Source organism: Rhincodon typus, unplaced genomic scaffold (assembly GCF_021869965.1).
Source record: "Rhincodon typus isolate 14 unplaced genomic scaffold, sRhiTyp1.1 hic_rhity00001454, whole genome shotgun sequence".
Lineage (NCBI taxonomy): Eukaryota > Metazoa > Chordata > Chondrichthyes > Orectolobiformes > Rhincodontidae > Rhincodon > Rhincodon typus.
The window spans coordinates 1-19,473 of record NW_025967092.1 but is presented as its reverse complement, the minus strand read 5'-3'; the positions used below and the strand labels follow the sequence as shown (position 1 = coordinate 19,473).

At 38.7% G+C, this 19,473-nt stretch overlaps 1 protein-coding gene across 1 annotated transcript in view; it reads left to right on the top strand.

Moving 5' to 3' along the window:
• LOC109919069 (DNA helicase MCM9) overlaps nt 1-19,009 on the top strand; it is a gene marked incomplete at both ends in the record, with an annotated part of 21,776 nt that extends 2,767 nt beyond the window's left edge. The window contains 6 exons of the mRNA XM_048592565.1: nt 379-504; nt 2,818-2,937; nt 9,910-10,084; nt 13,689-13,891; nt 14,043-14,246; nt 18,891-19,009. Coding sequence (XP_048448522.1) covers nt 379-504; nt 2,818-2,937; nt 9,910-10,084; nt 13,689-13,891; nt 14,043-14,246; nt 18,891-19,009 — 947 coding nt within the window. The remainder of the gene's footprint in view (nt 1-378; nt 505-2,817; nt 2,938-9,909; nt 10,085-13,688; nt 13,892-14,042; nt 14,247-18,890) is intronic.
• Nucleotides 19,010-19,473: the final 464 nt, after the last annotated feature.

Here is a 19,473-nt window from a genome sequence, read left to right as displayed (position 1 = left end):
ACACAGCAGGCCAAGCAGCATCATAGGAGCAGAGAGGCTGACGTTTCGGGCCTAGACCCTTCATCAGAAAAGCTTTTCTATGATGCTGCTTGGCCTGCTGTGTTCATCCAGCCCTGCACCATGTAGCATATGCATGACAGGATTCGATGAAAAACTGAAAAATAAATGGTCCAAGATGGAAGAGTTGCTTGAAACCAGGGTTCAGCCTTTATTTAAGGAGTAGAATTAAGTTGTAGTTTCATCTAAGGCTGGCAATGAGAGAGATTTTCTTTAGGAGAATTTGTGTTTTTATGCAGACACAAATAATGTCTTGTTTGGTGCTAAATAATGGCATGTGCTGCTTTCTTATTAGAAGCTTTTCTTATTTTTATTTTCAAGGAAGAAACGAAATTCTGGCCAGCCTTTGTCCACAGGTATTCGGAATGTACGTGGTTAAACTAGCTGTTGCCATGGTGTTGGCAGGTGGAGTGCAAAGAACTGATGGAGCAGGCACAAAGGTTAGAGGTTGGTATTAGAGCAGTAGATGTGAAATATTAATTAATTATTTAATTAATTTAGTTCCTTTTAATTAGTCTGCAGTACTAATTTTTCTCACACACCTTGACTATTTTTTAAAAAATAATTTCAGTTGATTTTCTTTTCTTTTTAATCGGAAAAGTTTCAAGGTAGCATTTCCACAAAATCAGAAGTAAATTCTGACCGAGGAATGTCTTTCGATCTGTTCAGAACATCACAATCTCCCTGTCTCGTTGTTTCTTGAATAATACATGGATTTTCCTTCTGCGCATTGATCACATAGTTAAAAATCATTTCCTAATTTAAGGCCACGATTCTCCTTTTATTTTAAAATGTGGGGGCAAACATGTTAGGTGGTGACTGACAAGTCATCCCCACCACTAAGAATACGCAATCCATCACATTTCAGTCTGCTCAGTAAGAGCTGACAGGAAACCCAGAGATGAATTTCTTGGTCTATTGTAGGTCTCAATACTAGGGTCTAAGTTTGCCAGAGGCTGTCAGCCAATTGGAGGCCAACAAAATCCGTGTCCAAAAGAAATAAAGGCCAACTCCTTATGGGTTGTGAGAAGGCAAGTCATTTTAAACTCTTCACGGGGTTGGAGTTATAGGGGAGGGGATTTCATGGGGTTCTGAGGTAAGGCAGTTGGTTGGTTTTCGGATATTACCCCTCTACTGCTCAACCCATTCATGCCTGCACTTGCTCTTGATTGGAACAATTGAGGATGCCCAATTCTGGCAGGCAAGTCATTCCTTGTTTTCCAGTTGGGAAATTAACACCTTTTGTTTCTAAACTGAAACAGAAATTGCTGGAAAATCTCAGCAGGTCTGGTAGCATCTGTGGAGAGAAATCAGAATGAACATTTCAGGTCCAGTTACCCTTCTTCAGAACTATTTATTTCTCCTGGGAAAGCAGGTAGTTGGGAGGTGGTACGTTGAGGCCCATAAGTGGACATTAATTGACCATTTGGGCCTTAATTGGTGATGGCTCATGAAGGTCACCCATGAACCTTCTCACCCAGAACTTAGTGATGTGTCGAGAAGTGGGAGAGTATGTACTAAGGACAGCATGGCCCATTTCTTCCTCTTTTTGTCACCTCTGTTGCACCTCCAGCAAGAGGAAATTTCTGCTCTTAGTCGTAATGTTGCCTGTCGCCATTTGGAATTTCAGTGACATTGTCACTGCTGTTGCAGCTTGATTTAGAGTAATATTCTGGATTTACTTTGCTTGGCATCATAAGAGGTTACGATACATTTGTGAGATCACTACTTGGTCTCTCTCTTTCTGGGATAAAAAAAACTCTCTCCTTTGTCCCATATATAATTCTACTTTGATCAAATGATACCAAATCCAAACGTGTTTCTTTTCAAGTGAAGTACCAAACGAACAAACACCGCCTCTTTAAAAAAAAATCAATGTCATTAGCATGATCATCTTCTACTGGATATGAGTGAAATTCAGTTATTTCATCAAGCTTTGTCGCTTCATATGATCCTTCCATAATAAGTTGCATTGCACCATTCAGTTGAAAGGCTGTACCTCTGGCAGTCACTCATCCATCCCACCCCCAAGCATTATACCATATAGTAGCAGCCCACCTGCAGCTGAATGAATTAGTTGATAATTGGCCATAGCAATTGACTGACCAGGTTAGCCAGGTTTCACAAAACCAACATGGAATAAACAAAATCCTCTAAATTGGAATTAACATTTTTGTTAAAAGGTAATGAAACTGGTCCACGCAGTCAATTATGAAGAAACCCTCAGTTTTTATCAAATAAGTGGAGCTACCGGTCAATCTTAAAATTCAGGCCAATAATAATGAAAAAATTTTTGACTTTTTTTTTGCAAAAGCAAATCAGTTACCTAGTGCAATCTGCAATAGCTGTCCAGCTTGGGAAGTTAAATCATTCAGTCAAGAGAAATGTAATATTCTGAACTACCTACAGTGGTACAAAATATGTTATTACAAATTCTTGTGACTTTCATTCTTGTATTTCCCCTTAAAGATTGATTGTGAATATGTGGTAAGTCAGGCATTTCAGAAAGGAGTGCTGTGTGCTCACACTGCTCCTTGGAAAATCACAGACATGTTAACACCTGATTCCTCAAGATGTGTTCCCACTGTTGTTCACTTCGGAACATTTTGATTACAACCTCACCTCAGGAATACTGTGCTTTACTAGACTGTTTTGCCTGCCAATGAGTGATGCATGTTCATTTTACTGGGACAGTTTGATTGAGTCTAATTAATTAATAAAGGAGTATGCATTTATTAATATGCATTCTTTGTTTTGAAGGAGAACCCCATCTTTTACTGGTAGGAGATCCTGGGACAGGGAAATCTCAATTTCTTAAATATGCGGCAAAAATTGTGCCCCGTTCAGTGCTGACTGCAGGAATTGGATCTACTAGTGCAGGCAAGTAAAATATTTAAATGCTTGCAATATTTAAATATTGCACAATAAAATCCTGTAACACAATGTATTTTCAATTTAAGATGAAATTCGGAATATCCAATAGTCTTGATTATCTTCACAGTATTTGAAATCTTCTTTTAGGTAATTGTATTTTGGCCTGACAATTGTGATTTACTATGTAGTATAGAGAAAATGAGGCTTTTAATCATACAAAGGTTATGAACTAATGTACTTGTATAATAGCATATTTTTGTAAAGGAGGCACCGGGATTGGTGGAGAAAAGTACATATGTAGAGAATTACGCAAACAAAAACCTTTTTATGTCAGTGGTCAGTGTCACGATGATGATTTTATAAAAATAATGAACTGTTGATTTTTCAAATTCCATCAACTGATTTCAATATCTGGAACTTTTGTAGACTAAAATGGTTTTGAAAATGAAACATCACTAACTCAAAACGGCCATGGCAAATGACTGACCACACAGGTTAACCAAGCTTCACAAAATCAACAAAGTCATTTGAATTGAAATTAACTTTTTTGCCAAGATAGTGAAACTAGTCCACCCAGTCAGGTATGAAGAAACCTTCTGTTTCTATCTAATAAGTGGAGCTGTAGGTCACAAATCTTAAAATTCAATCCAATAATCATGAACAAAATGATGGCTTCTTTCTTTTGCAAAAGCCCTGTTTCTTAGTGCAATCTGTAATTGGTGTCCAGCTTGGGAAGTCAGATCATTAAGTCAAATGAAATGAGACTGGTGAGAATTAACAGCTCAGTCATCACTTAGAAGTAGAATTCTGTCCAAAAGCCAGGAAAACAGAAATTACAAAGCAGTTGGCAAAATTTCAAGAGGTGAAAATTGAAGACATGGCAACAGATAAATTAAAACTAGATTGGAAGTAATTCAAAGAAATGGGAAGGAAAAAAAGCGAGACAAGAATAATAAAATGAAAGAGGCATGAACAAGAATGGAGATAAGAAGTAGAATTTCATGAATTAGAATTGGAGTTGAAATTGAAATAGCTTGAGTCAAGGGGGGTTTAGAATCTAAGAATCCCTACAGTGTGGAAACAGGCCATTTGGCCCAACAAGTTCACACTAACTCTCCAAAGATCATCCCACCAAGACTCACACCCCTATTCTATCTCTGTAACCCTGCATTTCCCATGGCTAATCCATCTAACTTATACATCACTGGACACTATGGGCAATTTACCATGGCCAGTCCACCCTGACCTGCACATCTTTGGGCTGTGGGTGGAAACCGAAGCACCCAGAGGAAACCCATGCAGACACGGGGAGAATATGCAAACTCCACATGGACAGTCACCGGAGGGTGGAATTGAACCCGAGTCCCTGGTGCTGTGAGGCAGCAGTGCTAACCACTGAGCCACCTTACCGCCTCAAAAGGTCTACCCAAAGTGCCCAGTGAAGGTGTCATTTGTGAGCAAACCACCCCTAACAAGGTCTGAAGTATATAAGCTTGGTCATTTAATCATTATCTTTGATAAACAGGAGGTAGATGCCTTCTTTATCGCATCTAAATAGTTAGTACAGTAGTTAAAGTGCCCCATCTAACAATGTACACTGCTGTTGCAGAGCAATCTGACTGGAAAAGTTCACAAAGTTTACTCCATCTTGTCTCGGGAGAATGCAGACACCTATGTAGCAGCAAAAGGGGCTATTTAAACTGTGTGCCAATTGATGCCACAGTTATTCTTGCAAAAATTCCATACCCACAGGAAATGGCCTGACCAAACATACCTTGAATTTGAAAGACCTAAGCAGCTCATTTTTGAGCAGTGGCTACAGGCATTTAAGATTGATGCCATCTACGAAAACTTTTTGTGAGGTAATTTTCCTTGTGTACCAAGATTCCATACCCTTTCCAATCTGAACTCATATTAGTCAAGGATGCAGTCAGGTAACTCTGCCTGAGTGAGATACAGTCTAAATATAGTGGGGAATTTGGTTCATGTGAGAATTGGTGCATTGGGGAAGGGGGTGCTTTAACTAAGGTTTATTGCAACTGGTAAAGTCTGTTAGTTAATAGTTAGGTTTATCAGTACCAGTAAGGTTCTCCTGATAGCAATACATCACTGGACACTATGGGCAATTTACCGTGGCTGTCTACCCTTATCCTTACAACTAAGTTCTTATTTTGCGTGAGCAGGACCAAGGCTAATTAATAAAATGAGGGAATGGCAGAGTTGAAGCAACCTTGAAAAAGCACAGAAAGAGAAGGAATGGATAACCACCAGGTAGTCAAAAAGGAACAGGCTGGTAGTTCCTACAGTGCATCCCATTATCCAAACAGTATTCCGTTCTAAATATTGTTGAGAGTGATGGTTTGTCTGGAAAGCGCAGCCAGAGCCAAGTCCTTAACATTGTGACTCTGGTGCTGTGCGAGGGGTTACAAGATAGACTGGAAGAGCTGTAGTGATAAGTGAATTGATAGTTAGAGGAACAGATAGAGTTTCTGTGACAGCAGACATGAATCCAAGGTGATGGATTGCCTCTCTGATGCCAGGGTCAAGGGCCACTGAGCAGTTGCATCATACCCTCAGTAGACAAGTGAGCAATCTGCAACCAATAGTGTAGGTTATTGGATCTACGAACAAGGATCTAGTCCTCCAGTCAGAATTTGGGGAGATAGGTAGAAAATTAGCAAGCAGGATCTCAAAAATAATAATCTTTGGATTATTCTTAGTACCACTTGCAAGTGAGTATAGAAATAGGAGAAAAACACAAATGAACTATAAAGTTGGGGCAGGAGGGAAGGCTTTAGAATCATGGAGTATTGAGATAGGCTTTCAGGAACATGAGACCTGTACAGACCAAATGATTGCTCCTGGACAAAGCGGGGACTGATTTCCTCGTTGGTAGTTTTGCTGGTGTTATTGAGGGAGGTTTAGGCTAACACAGCAGGGGTATGGGAATAATGAGGTAATGTCACATGGGAATTCAAGGTGCACAAAACACTGGGAAAGTTAGACAGCACTAGAATAGAAAATAGAAAGTTAATAAATCGGGTCAGAATAAGGGGAAAGCAATTAAGTCTAAATCAGGAGTTATTTAGAAGATTTAAAATTGACAAACATGTGGTATTGGATAAACTGCCTGTACTTAAAATTGACGGGGCACTGGGAAATAATGAGATGCTTCCAAGGATGGTGAGAATGGAAATTAGCGGCACTGATGATTACCTTTCAGACTTCTTTAGACTTGGTGGTGCCAGAGTGCTGGAAAATTGCCAAAGTAAAGACTTTGCTAAATAATAGTTTAGGACATAAGCCAGTCGATTTAACTTTGTTTATAGCAATTTCTGAAACATCAATGATTCATACAAAATAAATCATCATATGGGCAAATGCAGTTAATTAAGGAGAGTCAACACGAATTTCATCTGGAAAACAATATATTTAACTTCCATAGAATTATCATGGAATCCCTACAGTGCAGACAGAGGGTATTCAGCCCATTAAGTTTACTCTGACCCTCCAAAGAGCATTCCACCCAGATCCACCCTATTCCTGTAATCACATATTTACCATGGCTCATCCACCTAGCCTGCATGTGCACCTAGCCTACACATCCATAGACACTACAGGGAAATATAGCATGGCCAATGCACCTAACCTGCACATCTTTGGACTGGGGGAGGAAACCAGAGCACCCAGTGGAAACCCACGCAGATACAGGGGGAATGTGCGAGCTTCACACAGACAGTCACCCAACTGACTGATGGTTTTCTGATGAGGTTGATGTGTGTCAATGAACCTCCAGAAGGCTTTTGAAACAAAGATGCGCACCACTCATGTGTGCAAAGTTAAAACTCATGGAATAAAAGGGACAATTGACAACGTAGACACAAAATTTCTGAGTGACAGAAAGCAGAGAAATGGAAAATGGATGCTCCTCTGGCTGGGAGAAGATTTGTAATGGAGTTCCACGGGGTCAGTGTTGGGACAATTGTTTTTCCTGATTTATAATAATTAGCTAGATCTTAGTCTGGGTGCAATTTGCAAATGATACAAATCTTGGAATCCTTGTAAACGGTGAGTAGGATAGTGTAGAACTTTGGAAAGGCATAGACAAGTTGGTGGAATAGGTAGCTGGTGGCAGTCTGTGTGGCTTTCCTCCCATAGTCCAAAGATGTGCAGGTTAAGTGGATTCACCATGCTAAATTGTCCATAGTGTCAAGGGATGTACAGGCTAGGTGGTTTAGCCATGAGACATGCAGGGTAGGGGGGTGGGTTTGGATCTGATGTTCTTCAGAGGGTTGGTATGGACTTGATAGGCCAAATGGCATGCTTCCACACTGTAGAGATTCTATGATTCTACAATATCCATAATTTATTAGTTGAGATAATGTCTTTTATTGGCCAGCAGCAAAATGTACCCCTCAAAAAGACATGGTCTGTCCAGAGAGATGGGCAAGGCTAGAGAAAGCCATCAGGAAGGGGAGGAGAGGTTCAGAAGTGTAACAGGGACAGCAAAATGTTCAGTGAGTTAAGAAAGATCATTTGAATTGAACAGTGCTGAAGTCTAGCTAGCAGTGTCAGAAAAGGTCAGGAAAGAGCCTGAATGAATTAAAAGGATAGGAAGTGACAAAAGACAACAGGACAAAGATAGACATCTGGTTAACAGATGCCTTCATGGTAATTTTGAAGAGCAGCAAGGAGTTCTCATACTGGCTAGGAGATAGGGACGGAGAAGCTTCATTTAGTGGAAGTGGCACAGTGGAGAATAGCAGAAGCTGAACAGCCATCTGAGGGCAGTAGCGCGCCATAGAATATGGAGATTACAAGAAAAACCATTTCCAAAGCCAAGGAAAATGAAAAGGAAACATACCCTATAGCAGATATCGCTGGTGGAGACCAATAGGGGTACAGGGAAAACAGAATTACCCATTGGTAGATCAAAGGAATAGAACCAAGTTTCAAACCTCAACCAATCCATTTGAGTTGATGTAATGTTTAGTGACAGTGAAGTGCAGTCCAGACATCCAAGGAGACTAATATCAGATTACCGAAACTAAAATAACCTCCTAAAGGAAAGTGCTCGAATCTGGTACGTGGATTATAGCAGTGAAAGGGGAAAACTCAGACAGATAGCACAGCTCTAGGAATACATCTGGCTGCCTCTCCCAATGCATGTTTTAATCCATGTTAGGACATAGACAGTACGTTATTGATTGTCAAAATAAATTAATGCTGTCCTTTATCAATTTATTAGTGAAAGAAGCATGGAAGCTCTGCAATAGTGTCTCTAAAAGCATATTGATTCATTAACAAAAGTGTAAAGGAATATGATAAGATCGGTACAGTATGGCAAACAAAGATAATTTCAGTTTTGAAATGCCAAGTTCTGTTACGAAGCTGATAGAGGTAAATTTTTCTCTTTAGAGAAAAAAACTGATCAGGAACATGATTGATATCTTTTATAAACTTATATGATCTTCATATTAAGGTATCTCAAATTCCTATTTTAACAAAAAACATTATGACTGTTTTTTCTCTCATTAGTGACCAACTAATTACGCACATTACCTTTACACCACCTTTCAAACTATCAGCTGCCAACCACTTCCTGCCTCCAGTTATGTTCATTACTTACAAGCTTGCAAAATCAAAGGTTGTTCGGCTTGTTGGGAAGAACAAACCCAACTTGATTTTCTGAAGTTCCTTAAGTAACCTGCTTACACTATTATGTCATTAGCTTTTTTTTAATCTCCATTACTTTGCCTGATCTGCAAGGTAAATTCATTGCTCTCTAAAGCTGATAATTTGTGAAAAATTTTAGGGAAAAGAGTGCCACTGAATTATCAGCAAGGAAGGCTACATAGGACATGAGACCATCCAGTATTAACTTAAAATACTAAAGCAATACATGAAAAAAAAATTACTCAACCAAATCATAGATTACGCAGAGTTAATTTCTTTCATATTGCAGTTTTGGTTATATAGCATTTGATTTGAAGAAATTACTTACAGAACTGCCTTTTTATGGACCATCTGTATCCAATTTATGTGCTAGTGAATTGCATAGGTTGGGTGTCTCTTCTTTTAATTTTTGGCTTTTTGAACCCATTACAGTATTTTTCATTTGGTATGATCAGAACTTCAGAGACATGTAAGATGGTATTATTATTGCTGAAATGACAGTGCATGTTTGTCGATAACCGCTTATTGCAAGTTGTTTCGTTCTAATCGTTTCAGTACTATAAGAAAAATCGCGGAGAAGTCTATTTGCCGATTTTTGTAAGATTTCCAGCAATTGTCATGAGGAACCTGTTGTTATTCCAGGATGAAAACTAATAACATCAATTCCTTTTTGTTCAGTTACTTTTACTGAAGCATTTATTTATCTGCATAGCACAACATTTGTTCACTGACATGTTTCTATTATGAGCATTTACCTTTCCTTTGATGGTTTGTTTTAAAAGATTGTATCACTGACCAATGTTAGTGTTATACCTGGAATATTACATGTAGACTATGGCAGAAAACAGAATATTGAGGTGTATTCCATATAATTCAAAGAAATAATTGGTTGCAGAGTTAGTTAACTTTTAATTAGCTGTGAACCCTTGATGTCCCAGCCTTAGCATTATTATTCAGAGTACCGAAATAAATTCACCAAGGAAAACTACTCCAATCTGAACATTAAAAATCTATAGCCTTCCCATCCTGGGAACATTTCCCATTATAAATTTGTGTTACTGGATCAAAAAGTCCAAGTCATGCTGTGGGATATCACATGGACTGCAATCGTGTAACAAGAAAGTTCATTCCACCTTCTAAGGAGCGACAGGCCTGAGCAATAAAACTAGACTTCAGTAGTACTGTCCATACCTGGAGAATTAATACTCTTTAGAAAAGTGATTGGAAATGTACTACAGTTAATTTTCGTGAGTCATGAGATTAGAATGTGTATTTTTTTTTTGCACCTGGTGTTTCCTGCAGGTTTGACTGTGACTGCAGTAAAGGACTCTGGAGAGTGGAACCTGGAAGCAGGAGCACTGGTTCTAGCAGATGGAGGTCTGTGCTGTATTGATGAATTTAATAGTATTAAAGAACATGATAAAAGCAGCATTCATGAGGCAATGGAGCAGCAAACTATAAGTGTGGCAAAGGCAGGGTAAGATGCTCATTTTCATCTTTCAAATTTGTAAACTATGATCAAAGATGTTTTAAGAATTTGGATCCCAATGTCTGTCTGGCAACACAAAAGTGACCAATGAATTTAAGTATAACAATTTGTATGCTGTTTTAGACAATAAGTTATAAGACTTATCCCAAAGGCAATTGATCAATATTTGATCCAAATATTCTCTATAATCATGGATTAAAATATGAAATGTTATGCAGAATTGTTGGAAGGTTGTCATAATTGTATTCAACATTATTGATGATTTAATCAACTTATAGAGTGAAGTACTATTAAAATAACCTTGCCCAAACTATGTATTAGCATTTGCTTCCATGTGGTCAATTTACTGCAAAAGTTGTTTTAATATTACTACAGTTTCTTCACTGGCATGGTGACCACTCAGTACACTTTCTGTGCAAGGCTGCAAGAGTGCACTTCTGATTTACTGCTATTGTGCATCTGGAAGAGATATATACAGTGAAGCACCAGCAATTCGGAGATTGAGGATATAAATTCTGCAGTGTCAAAGTTTGAAATTTGATTCAATCAATCTCATACAATGAGAATGAGCTGCCAAATTTGTTGCATAAATCTAACCAATTTGCTAATGTCTTCCAGGGAACTTGCATGTGACTCCAGTTCCATGATTACGTAGTTCACTCTCAAGTACTACATAAGGTGTTGGCCATTCAACCCATCAATTCTGTTCCACTATACAATGAGATTGTGACTGATCTGATAATCCTCAATTCCACTTTGCTGCCTCTTCCCCATAACCCTTGATTCCCTTACTGATTAAAAATCTGAATATTTCAGCTTTGAATACACTTAATGACACAGCCTCAACAGCCCGCTTTACCAAAGAATTCCACAGATTTACTGCACTTTGAGAGAGAAAAAAAAAATCCTCCTCGTCTCTGTCATAACTATGCCATCCCTTATTCTGAGATTATGCCCTCTGGTCATGTACTCTCCTAAAGGGAAACAAACTTTCTGTATCAACCATATCAAGTGCCCCCAAGGAATTTTGTATATTTTGATAAGGCCACTGCTCATTTTTCTAAATTCCAATAAGTACAGGCCCAACCTGCTCAATCTCTCCTTATAACACACAGTTCCTCCATACCTGGTACCAGTCTGGTGAATCTTCTCTGGACTGTCTCTGATGCCAGTTTATCTTTCCTTAGATAAGGCACACAAAACTGTTGGCAGCATTCCAGGTGTGAACTGATTGGTGCCTTGTGTAGTTTTAGCAAAGTGTCCCTACTTTTATACTCTATTCCTTTTGAAAGAAAGACCAACATTCAATTTGCCTTCCCTATTACCCACTGAACTTGAATGCTAGCTTTTTTCTGATACATAGTGGGATATAGGTCAAACGCAGAGAAATGGGATTTGTTCACTTTGGGAAACCTAGTCTGCGTGGATGAGTTGGACCAAAAGGTCTGTTACTTTATGTCTGTTTGAATGAGGCCTCTCAAATCCCTCTATTCTGTATCTCTCTGAGATCTTTCTCCATTTAAACAATATTCAGCTCCTCTATTCTTCCTGCTGTAGTGCATAACCTCACATTTTCCCACAGTACACTTCATCTGCCAAGTTTTTGCCAACTTGCTTAATTTGTCTGTATCCCTCCACAGGCTTTGTGTATTCTTCAGTATATGCCTTCCCACTGATTTTTGTGTGATCTGCAAACTTGATAGAGTGCATTCACTTTCCTCATCCAAGACATGAATATACATTATAAATAACTATGGGCCCAGCACTGATCCCTGTACCACACCACTAGTTACAAGTTGGCATCCTTAAAATGCTTCCCTTATCTCAACTCTGTCTTCTACTAGTTAGCCAATCCTTTATCCATGCTAATATACTACCTCTATTACCATAGGGGTCTTAATTTCTTCAGTAGCATTCTGAAAATCCAAATATATCATATTACTGTTTCCCCTTTATCTATACTGCTTGTCACTTCCTTTTCATGAAGCCATGCTGACTCTGCTTAATCATAGTATATATTTCTAAATCTGAGAGCAAGTGGCCATGAACAATAAATGCAGCCTTGCCTATATCTGAGGACAAGTCTAAATCAAGCCTTTTCCCTTCTACTTGTCTGAAGTGCGCTCCATTTCCCAGTAGGATGACTGATGACTTTAAAAACTCAGAATAAAGGAAGCACTCCATCTATAATTTGATTAGTTAGTGGGATAAGCCTCTATTACATGTGCAGGAGGTGAAACTCTGCTACAATCTCCTTCCTCCTTTCCACCGTTAGTAGCAGTGTGTTTGATCTCAACACCCTGCAGGTCTCTCACTAATGTAAACCTTTCCTCCTACTTTGTTTCTCCTTGCATTCAAAAATATTCTTTAGAACCTAGCTCTTTGATTCTAACTTAGGAGAATGTCTGATTCAACTGTCTACTTCAATCCAGGTTTGCCCCTTAAATTTATGTGGGTCTCTACATCTTGCTGTAATTTTAGCAGATATGTTTTAGAATAGACTGGTTAAATATTATTTCTATTGTTACCAGAATATGATATATCTTGGATGTTAAATGTCTTCCTTCCTGATCCTGGCCTGTAATGAGTATTGAGACATTATGGGCCACATCTTCACTTTTTAGGTGGGAACAAGGAATAGGGATATTGCTTGATGTTGTGTTCCAGTGTTCTACCAGGTAGTTCTGGTCAGTGCTGTTTGCAAAATTGCTGAAGTTCATATTTATACACTTTCACAATGGTGCTGACCATGTTGGTACAGCAATGTGCATGCTGTCCCACATGATGAAAATTTCTAGCACTGGCAATGAGGGCAGAAATCTCTGATTCCAGTCCCACCCACCATTTGTGAAGCCAGCCCAACACTATTAGGATTTAGTCATAGTCGTAGAGTCATACGGCATGGAAACAAACCCTTCAGTCCAACTAGTCCACACTGACCATGTTCCCAAAGTAAACTAGTCCCACCTACCTGCGTTTGGCCCATATCAAACCAAACCTTTCCTATTCATGAACTTATCCAAATGTTTTTTTTTAAATGCTCTAACTGTACCTGCATTTACCAACTTCTCTGGCAGTTCATTCCACAAACAAATCACTCACTGTAAAAAGAAAAGTTGCCCTTGTGTCCTTTTTAAATCTTTCTCCTCTCACCTTAAAAATATATCCCCGAGTTTTGAACTCCTCTCTTTAAGGAAAAGACCTTTGCTATTCACCGTATTTATGCTGCTCATGATTTTATAAACCTCTCTAAGGTTGTTATCACCCCTCACCTCCTACCCTCCAGTGAAATAAGTTCCAACCTATCCAGCCTATTTTTATAACTCAAACCCTCCGGCAACATCCTGGTAAATCTTTTCTGAACCCTCTCAAGTTTAATAATTTCCAGGTTGGGAAAATCCAGTCCATTACTTCCATATGTGAAGCTCTATATAAATAAAGGATTGTTGCTATATTTTTAACTTTAAAGAAATGAACTGGGTATGTAAATAAAAATTCTACTAGAACTGTACTGAAATGTGTGAATGGAATATTTTCCACATGTAAAATTAACACAGCAGATTGATACTAATCTTACTTTCTCCATATTTAGCCTAGTATGCAAGTTGAACACAAGAACAACTGTCCTTGCAGCTACAAATCCAAAAGGCCAGTACGATCCTGATGAATCTATCACTGTAAATACAGCAATTGCCAGTCCACTTCTGAGCAGATTTGATCTAGTATTGGTACTCCTGGATACCAAAAATGAAGAATGGGACAAAGTCATAGCTTCTTTCATTCTGGAAAATAAAGGTCTGCTTTTTTTAAGAAAAGCAGTTAATCTTCTTTTCTCAATTTTGCTTAGTATGCTTTTAGTAACATTTTCATAGTTTAAACAAACATGTGAAGTTTGCATTGAATTATGTCTTACAGCAATATGTCTTATTTTTATTAAATGATTTAGCTTGCCCAACAATCTCTGACAAATTGTGGAGTATGGAGAAAATGAAAACTTATTTTTGTCTCATCAAAACTTTACAACCTAAGATTTCTGGTGAAGCAAATAAAATCCTTGTGAAATATTACCAAGTACAGCGTCAAAGCGGGTTTAGAAATGCAGCGAGGACTACAATACGCATGCTTGAGAGCTTGGTCCGTTTAGCTGAAGGTAAGATTCTTTGGATTTTTGGTCACCAATTTCATTTTTTTAAGTATGCAAATAGCCTTTTCTGAATAATGTTACCCACATCTCTGCCAAGAGCATAACTCTTTTGGATTCCAATTGCATATTCATATAAATACAGCCGTATAACTGACAGGTCCTCTCTCCACTGTTACTGCCAGACTTGCTGAATTTCTCCAGCATATTGTGATTAGAGTTGTAGAGGTTTACAGCATGGAAACAGGCCCTTTGGCCCAAATTGCCCATGCCACCCAGTTTTCACAATTAAACTAGTTCCATTTGCCTGCGTGTCGTCCATATCCCTCCATACCTGTCCTATCCATGTACCTGTCTAAATGCTTCTGAAATGATGAAATTGTACTCGCTTCCACCACTACCTCTGGCAACCTGATCCAGACGCTCAGCACTCTCTGTGTGAAAAACGTCCCCTCTGGACTCTTTTGTATCTCTCCCCTCTCACCTTAAACCTATGCCCTCTAGTTTTAGACTCCCCTACCATGGGGAAAAGCCGTTGGCTTTCTACCTTTATCTGTGCCTCTCATGATTTTTTGGAATCTCTATAATTCAATCCTCGGTCCCCTACACTGCAGGGACAAAAGGCCCCAGCCTATCTAACCTCTCCTTATAACTCAAACCTTCCAGTCCAGGTAGCATCCTAGTAAAACTTTTCTGCGCTCTTTCTAGTTTAATAATATCCATTCTATTTCAGATTTTCAGCATTTGCAGTATTTTATTTTAATTTCAGTAGTTAGCTCTACCTTGAAATGCTTGTGAGATACAGTTTGCTGCTCTGCATGTGTCTGGCAATGACTTGTTCTAACTGCTGGGAAGATTATTAGCATCACAGTATTTGTGAAACCTGCTGATTGCTTTGTTTCACTGTCAAACCATTGGATATAAAACATATTTGGAAACATTGGTGTTGTGACAACATTTCATGCAGAAGCCTTTTTTCTACCAACATTAAATTTAGCTGTCGTTTCATTTTATAAAATACCATTTGTTTTGGGCGGAGTCATCAGGGCTGGCAGCATCTGTGGAGAGAGAAACAGAGTTATCATATGACTCTTCTTTAGAATTGGAGAAGGAGTGGTTCTGAAGAAAAGCCATACAAGACTCAGAACGTTGATTTTGTTTCTCTTTCCACAGATACTGCCAGACCTGCTGAGTTTCTCCAGCATTCCCTGAGTTTGTTTCAGATTTCCAGCATCTGCAGTATTTTGCTTTTATTTGTTTTGGATCATTTGTTTGTTAAAATGTGCAGTAGGTTTGCAGTGAAGATGTAATTATTGAAAAAAAGGCTTTAGCCCCTTGAACATTGTTTCTCATAATATCTTGCTTTACCACAGTGTAGTGGGTAAGATCACAGCTCTATATACTGGACTATCAAAATCCCATTAGCAACTATTCCTTCCATCATGTTCTGTGTGGTGCTGTTACGTGATACCACTGTTACCCACATCTCTGCCAAGAGCATAACTCTTTTGGATTCCAATTGCATGCACAATGTATTAATTATAAAAATCACAAACTTTCCATGTTATTCAATGCTGCAAAGCACTGAAACCAGTTTTGCAAATGTTAGCCATGCCTGCATCAGCAGCTCAAACAGCAGGCCACATCCAGTTTTGCAAGCAGAGCTTCTCATTAAGTTGAGTGGGCTGATGGCATATGGGATAACTGAGAGAGTTTGACCTTTAACACGTGGCTGTGGAGCACAAAATTGACTGAGTTAATAGCTTATAATGTGCTGCAACTTCCTGTTAAAGGGAAAGCTTTGGTTACGACAAACTGACCATTCATTTAGGCTGTTTCACTGGTGAACATGATAACTGTGGTGTCAGCATGTTAATGGTGGCCCTTTGAGTCGAAGTCTTTACCAGCTCCAGGACTTGAGCATGTTGTTTAGGCTGATGCTTGAGAGCAACATTGAAGTGCCCTGTATGTTAACTTTTTTCTTATTTGTTGATGGGTTGAGGGCATTACTGGCTAGGCCAGCATTTATAATCCATCCCCCTCTCACAGAGAGCAGTTAAGAGACAAATTGCCTGACTAGATAATGACAGCAGATTTCCTTCCCTAAAGGGCCTTAGTGAACCACATGCATTTCTACGACAATCGACCGTGGTCACATGGTCACCATTATTCCAGATTTTTATTAAATTCAAGTTTTACCATCTGTTGCAATGGGATTCAAACCCATGTCCCCAGAACATTAGCCAGGGGTTGTAGATTACTAGCCATGAGATTACCACTGCCTCCTATAGTGTGACGACTTAAAGGAACAGTATGATGACATGAGTAGAATTGTCCAAGTGAGTGAAATTTGAGGAAATTAGGAAAACTAAAAGAGAGCGTCAACAAAGATTACCCTGCTACCTTATAAAATGTGGGAAGCTTTCTTATAGCATAAGGACGGAATTACTCATCATGCCCTTCACATTTAAAGCAATGAGATTTAAACAGTTTCTAATATGGACATTCTGCACTATCATTGGAAGTTTTACAACAAAGCCTTTAGAACTGTACTTTCAATGCCTAATTGCCCTTGAGAAAGTAATGGTGAACCTGCTTCTTAAACTACTGAAGCGCATACACTCAATTCTGTTAGGATTTCTAGAACTTAGATCCAGTTTGATTGTGTTTCTATTCAAGGTAATGGAGATTGAGGTTTGCGAGTTGCTACTGAAGAAGCAATATCATGTGGCTGAATTACATCCTCCCAATAGTAGACTGGTGATAGAGGGAATACACCACAATATTTAGAATATAATATCTTTTTATTGTCACGTGTATTCCATTGTAGGAGTACAGTGAAAGACTTTTATAATGTCTGCCACCTTGTGGCGACCTCTTGGGTGTAAGTACCTAGGTACAATTCTTGGATACAGCAGAGGAATAAAAGTAGTTGCCTTACTTACAGAGTTGAAAAATAAGTTAAAAACAGGACACTATTAATGGGTTGACATTACATTAAGGTAGGAAATTTCAAATAGACATTACAGTGTGACAGCTCAGTACAGGGCCTCCGCACATGGTCTGACCACCCGTGCCAGATCCCAGTCTAACAGCTGTCCCCGCTCTGCACCAAGCCCCAGCCCCACTCTGTACTGGCACTTAGCTGTTCCAAGACAAGGTCCAGGACTGCCTGTCCAACACCTATCTCCACCCAGGACTCACTGCCCGGACACTCCTCAGGGACTGTTTCCCCGTACTGTTCTGGGGCTCATTGCTCACGCTGTTCCATTATAGGTATTTAGTCAGTGGATTCAATGCTACTTAAGTGGACTACTTTGTCTGGCACAGTTTGGAGCTTCTTGTATGTAACTGCAACTACACCTATGTAACCAGATAAATATTCTATCACACTTCTGCCATGTGTCTTGCAACTAGTGGAGAATCTTTGAGGAGTCAGAAGGGAAGCCACTTGCCACAGAATACCAGCTTCTGACATGATGTACCAGTCATGAAATCCAAGTAGCTGATCCAGCTGAGGCTGTATCAATGGTCAAGACCCATACCATCTGGAAATTGATGGTCATTTGGTAATGGAAATGCCATTGAAGTCAAAGGAATGTAGCTAGGTTCTTGTTGAAGCTGACCATTGCCTAGTCTTTGTCTGCTGCAAACGTTACTTAATTGCAATTGCAAACTTATTGTGTGCAAACTTAAAATGACACAAATCGTGTTGCATTTAGCTTTTGATTACTTCATTCCCTCATTTCACTTGTGATTTACATTGCCATTACTGTACATGAACCACAAGGGATTGTAGTTCCCAGTGTTGCCATGAAACCTGTAAGGACAGAAAACTGAAGAAAATAAGATTAAATAAAATTACCCTCACCTGCTGTACACATTGCTAAATTCGAGACAATGATCTTGTATTCAGGTTGCACTATTATCTGAATCTTTTGCTTATAAGGCAGTTGTAATTTTACTATCAGGTTACATCCTTGAACTAAGGTGGGACTAATAATCTGTAAGAACCTTTAACTGTGAAAATAATGTTTCTAAGATAAGATAGATAATAGAAAAAATAAGAAACATATTTGAGTTGGCTTACAACTGAGATATATCTCGCTCAAATGTATTCATTATTCGCTCCCAAAGGAATAAAGCAGATAATCTGAAACAAAAACAGAGAATGTTGGAGGAACTCAGCAGGCCTGGCAGCATCAGTAGAGAGAGAAACAGAGTTAATGATTCAAGTCCAATATGACTTCTTCGAAACTGCATAAGAATGAGGATAATTTGAGTGGCTTCTCATTGTTGTGGAAGGATATATTAGATAGATCAAGAGGTTCATAATTTATGTTCCAATATAGCAAAACACGTTGGAAACTGTCAAGTTGCCAAAAAAAAGGCAATGAAAGCCTTGCAGGCTTTTTTAAATTGGTTTAATTTGCCAATTAATGAGGGATGATTTCTCTGTGTAGTCAGAAAATCATGTTCTTTACAAATAGGTTCTGATTTAATTATGCATTGTGGAACGATTTCCCTCCAATGAATTTACAAATCATAATTGTTTGCTGGTATACTTAAGCAATGCAAGTTCAATTAGTTTGTACAGATATTATAGTCTGTTTTCTCTTCCTTCACATGTTCTTAAAAAAAATTGTTTTTCAGCTCATGCAAGGCTAATGTTTAGAGATACAGTAACTGTTGAAGATGCTATCACAGTGATCTCTGTAATGGAGTCTTCCATGCAGGTATGCACTTTTTATAAAGAGTTAAAACATTTTTATGTAGAGATGAGGATAAAAACAATCAATCATTCCATGTGATGGATGCCAAATTGAACGATTAGTGCATACCTTGCGCACAAATGACATCAACACCATATTCACTTCAGTAAATTAAAATCATTTTTTTTTTTGTCATTTTTTGTCATTTATATTTGATAAATACACTTTCATTTTGAATAAGACACATGTAAGGATAACATAAGATTGCTGGATTCTGAGCCAAAAGATTATTTCGATAGCCACACACTGTTTAGGCATGCCGATTGATTTAGATGGTGCAAGTAGATTAAACCTTACCAAGACAAGACAGATTTAAAGAATCAACGGTCCTAGTATAGTATATTATAAGCTCATTGGGGTTGGTTAACTCAGTCAGTTAGATGGGTGGAGTGTGATGCAGAATCACAGCAACATTATGGATTCAGTTAATGCTGGAAAAGCTCAATTTCTGGGTTTTTTTTGTT